The sequence below is a fragment of the Siphateles boraxobius genome, unplaced genomic scaffold, assembly GCF_051911475.1.
Source record: "Siphateles boraxobius isolate OS27281-9 unplaced genomic scaffold, OSU_SipBor_1 8, whole genome shotgun sequence".
In the NCBI taxonomy this organism is placed as follows: domain Eukaryota; kingdom Metazoa; phylum Chordata; class Actinopteri; order Cypriniformes; family Leuciscidae; genus Siphateles; species Siphateles boraxobius.
Window position 1 is genome coordinate 38,360,875 of NW_027509208.1, and position 2,015 is coordinate 38,362,889.

The 2,015-nt window shown below is 38.4% G+C and overlaps 1 protein-coding gene across 1 annotated transcript; it reads left to right on the forward strand.

Moving 5' to 3' along the window:
• The first annotated feature begins 261 nt into the window (after positions 1–261).
• Positions 262–1,245, forward strand: LOC143728743 (trace amine-associated receptor 13c-like). Its single transcript, XM_077219582.1, has one exon. It carries the CDS (start codon positions 262–264, stop codon positions 1,243–1,245), a length of 984 nt encoding a protein of 327 aa, XP_077075697.1.
• The last annotated feature ends 770 nt before the right edge of the window (positions 1,246–2,015 follow it).

Consider the following 2,015-nt stretch of genomic DNA (forward strand, 5'->3'; position numbering starts at 1 on the left):
TGCAAGCAAAATAGCAGAATTAACTCCCAGCTGTTCTTCTCCCATGATGCTGCCAGTCTCGGAAAGAGTCAACATGTCAAGTGTATAAAGGGGTGTGTGGGTTGTAGCCCATATTTATCTGGTATTATGGAGCCTCAAGGAGTCACTTGAGTTTCGGTGAGGAGCAGTTCAGAGCTGTTGGAAAGACAAATAGCATCTTCAGAGATCTTTATCTGTGGTTACTAATTTTTTATATGAAGAAAGTTGGATGTTTTTTCTAGAATGAATCTTACAGCAGCGAACCAAACTGATGACTGTCAGGAATATTACTTTCCAGAGAGATCTGTTTCTTTCTCTGTCTATGTGATTCTGTATGTGTCCGCAGCAGCTGTGGCTCTTCTGACCGTGTGTGGAAACCTGCTGGTCATCATCTCTGTTAGTCACTTCAAGCAGCTCCACACTCCTGCTAACATCCTCATCCTCTCTTTAGCTGCGTCTGATCTGCTTACAGGAGTTTTTGGGATTCCATTTCATTTGTCTTGGCTCATCGAGTCATGTTGGATTTCTGGACCAGTGATGTGCTCGGTTTTCAATTTTGTGACTTTTCAAGCAACAAGCGTGTCTGTTCACACTGTGGCTCTAATAGCAGTTGATCGGTTTCTGGCTTTACATTCTCCTTTTTTTTACTCAGAGAAAATCTCTCCCACTGTGATCTGCATAGCAACTTTATTTAACTGGCTGTTTTCACTCCTTTATAACTTCACTATTCTCTTCATTAATGGAAACTTCACTTTCATATGTCCAGGAGAATGTGTTTATATTGTAGATGGGGTTTCATCCTTCATTGATCTCCTGGTTGTGTTTCTTATGCCATGTACACTCATCATAATATTATACACTCATGTTTTTGTCATTGTTAGGAAACATGTGACTGCTATAAGAGCCCTTCAGGTTCACAAAAGCAAAGAATCCTCTAAAAACAGAGTCAGTGACAAATCAGAGCGAAAAGCTGCGATACTGCTGGGGATTCTGGTCTGTGTGTTTCTCCTGTGTTTACTGCCATATTATATCTGTTCTTTAGTGATTCCGTACAGTAATGATAACTTGTTTAATGTCAGAAATGTTACTGTAACGGTTTTCTTCCTGAACTCCACCATTAATCCCATAATTTATGCCTTATTTTACCCCTGGTTTCAGAAAAGCTTAAAATTAATTTTCACATTTAAAGTGTTTAATGAAGACTCCTCTCTGATGAATGTGCAGTAAGTCATTGAATGTAAGACAAATTGTTTCTCCTCTTTTTCCTGTTGTTTATTTTCCATATATACTTTGTCTCGGTTAATTTATAATATTTTGTTATATTAAACATGAGTCTTGACTACAAAACAGCTATTGATAATTTCCTCAAATATTGTCGAAATACAGTTCAGTTATCAGTATCACACAGTGATCATTGATCTATGGACCCAGACTACACGTGATCGCATTTTAACTCTCAATTGCCGGCTGTACATATGCCAATACAGACTGCATTTTATATCGTGTTGTTTTTAAATGTTTACACGGAAACAGGGCTGGACTGGGACTAAAAATCGGCCCGGGCATTTTGGCCCAGACTGGCCCACCACTACATATAATCATAAACATCCGATCTTTTCACGCCCCTGAATATGTATACTAACTCCTATTAAAACCACTAATGCCATGTAATGGGTAGGAGTGAGTAAGAGTTAATAGATGAAATCACTACTGTCGAACTACTCCACAATGATGAATCCTAAAACAAGCTATAAGCTGCACTGGCATAGCAATACCAGTGTTTGACAGGATTTTTGGTAAATCTGTGGTGGGTGGACCTCCACCCCCCGTAAGAAAAATGTGTGCTTTTTAATTTTAAATTCATCAATCTGTTGCACTTTGTGAGTTAAAAATTAAGAGCTCCAACCCATAATCAGTGTGCAAATTGAACAAAGAAAAACTCAACTCTTTTAGCTGTGATATAGTGTCTGTCTGCATTACACTACTACATAATAATA